Here is a 2,395-nt window from a genome sequence, read left to right as displayed (position 1 = left end):
GAGTCTCGTACCGGCAGGGATTGTAGGTGGGGGGAGTGAATGTACAGCACTCTCTCCCACCTTCAATACCATGACTGAGGTGCCCTTGAGCAAGGCACCGAACCCCAACTGCTCCCTGGGCGCCGCAGCATAAAATGGCTGCCCACTGCTCCGGGTGTGTGTTCACGGTGTGTGTGTTCACTGCTGTGTGTGTGCACTTTGGATGGGTAAATGCAGAGCACTAATTCTGAGTATGGGTCACCATACTTGGCCACATGTCACGTCACTTCACTTCACTAAAGTTGCGAGGACTAAAGTCTCAAACCCAAAGAGATATTCTTTATAAAAGTTAAGACTCGTCTACGCCCTCCTAAAACGCCTCGTTTAAACACGCCCCCACATGTCTACGTCACTGTGTGGGAAGATTTGCACAACGCCCTCCCAAATGTTCACGCAAAGAAAAAAGGCGTAACTTTGATTCTCACTGTAGTATTGTTGCCGCCGCCACCATGTCGTGGAGATGCTGTGTTTTGTTGCGAAATCAAAAATACTTTGTTTGGCCTTCCAAAAGAGGACACAACTAGAAATCAGTGGTTAAGTTGTATTTACAACACTGTTCCAGAACAGATCAAACCAAATATCCGTGTGTGTGCAACGCATTACGGAGGACTGTTTCCTGGGAGAGTAGCCTACAATGCCGGCAGTTCTGTAAGTACTTTTTCATATTTAAAGAATTTGCCACTGATGATTCAAACGTGAGTTTTGAGCAGTGCAGAGTAGCGCTTGTTGTTTGTCATTTCTTTGATCACAAATGCAAACATGGTTTTATGTTTACGCGGCCCGATGCAACGCAATGCGTAAAAAGACAGTATAAGTCATTATAATCAGTAATTATGTCCCCACTGGATGCAACAAATGCCTCGTTTATAATGGGTTTTATTGTTTTTGTCTCGTTGCTCCGGCCGGGACACAGCATCACAGTATGGTAAGGGGCGTAACATTTCCGTCACATGCTTGAGGTATTCGGCCAATCACAACGCACTGTATAGCTGGCCAATCATCGTACACCTTGCTTCGTCATATATGACCCCTTTAATTCATACTGTGAAGGCTATGCAGTGTTAGTCTTTATTTAGTAGTTTAAAGAAGGTCATTATGGGGTTTTTATGAGCACAATGACTGGGGCACCTGTCGAATTGTTGCTTAGGTCCCCCAGAAGTCAACTGGTGACAGATTTGCCAGCGCAGATTTCTCAAGGGGTTCATGTTGGTCATGCTAATTTGCCAGTTTGACTAACAGAAAGCTGCTTGGATTGAAAATGACTTTGTAAGCTGCTACACTATTGACAAGTACACCTTAGTCTACTGTAGCCATTCTGAAATTAACAAGGATGAAAAGAAATAGACTTACAGTCTTTACTATGGCACACATTGTATAAAGGTCCTTGATCATGGTCCCCAACTCACATTCAAAACTATTTTATTAAGTTTTTATCTACTGGAAGTTTTTCAGAAAGACATTTATCAGCCGAACAATTGATATGTTGTTAAACAACAGTACAGTCCACTAAAGGCACTGTACTTCAGTCCCTCACAGTTCTGTATTGATTCCTGTCAAAAATAAATATGGTGCTTCCCTGTCTAAGGTGTATGGACAATGGAGCTTTTTCACAAAAGTTCACTGAAATGTGTTGTTGTTGTTTTTTTTTATCTTTGTGTGTTGTATCATAGGCTCATGAGGCGTGTGGTCCTCTGGAGATTGACTCTGCTCTCAGCGCAGTTCAGACACTCAAGAGTGAACTACAAGATGCCAAAATGGCCACACTGGAAGGACAACTCAAACCACTACCTGGACAATCGGTAGGTGAAATTTACCACATAAAAATTGATCATCAACTTGTTAGCAGTAGTTCTCACTGTTACTACTTCACGCTTGTGTCTGTAGTTGGAGAAGTGTGCTCAGGATCTGGGAAGTACGTCTAAAGCTGTGGGCTCCTCCATGGCCCAGTTATTGACCTGTGCTGCCCAGGGCAACGAACATTATACTGGTGAGATGACTTATGTTGCTTTTCAGCATATAAAACACAATACTTCAGCAGAATCTATCTATACTGAATATGAAATGTGCAGTATAACAACAGGATTTACACAAGTAGGAAATGTTCCTGGATTAACATCCCATCAACCAATTTACCCTCTGAATTTTGGGTTAAGGCCTTGATTGTTTGGTAGAACACAAACAGCAAATGTTGATCCATGAACATGTCTTGTTTTCGTTAATCACGTTAAGCCAAATGATGTACTATTTATATACAAAATTGAATAAAAACTCCAAGCATGCTTTATCTAAAGCACTTTAGAATGCTTTCAAGATCTTATGTGTGTTTGCCGGGAATCGAACCCAAGACCTTGGCCTC

The 2,395-nt window shown here is 42.3% G+C and overlaps 1 protein-coding gene across 1 annotated transcript in view; it reads left to right on the top strand.

The window, feature by feature from the left end:
• The window catches only part of LOC107550205 (talin-2-like), an 85,338-nt gene that overhangs the window by 45,880 nt on the left and 37,063 nt on the right, over positions 1-2,395 (top strand). Inside the window, exons 22-23 of the mRNA XM_016231446.1 lie at positions 1,710-1,838; positions 1,924-2,026. Of these exons, the coding sequence (XP_016086932.1) occupies positions 1,710-1,838; positions 1,924-2,026 (232 nt within the window). The remainder of the gene's footprint in view (positions 1-1,709; positions 1,839-1,923; positions 2,027-2,395) is intronic.

Source organism: Sinocyclocheilus grahami, unplaced genomic scaffold (assembly GCF_001515645.1).
Source record: "Sinocyclocheilus grahami isolate Dianchi unplaced genomic scaffold, SAMN03320097.WGS_v1.1 scaffold392.1, whole genome shotgun sequence".
In the NCBI taxonomy this organism is placed as follows: Eukaryota; Metazoa; Chordata; class Actinopteri; order Cypriniformes; family Cyprinidae; genus Sinocyclocheilus; species Sinocyclocheilus grahami.
The sequence above is the reverse complement of the archived record's forward strand: the minus strand, read 5'-3'. Positions and strand labels throughout refer to the sequence as shown.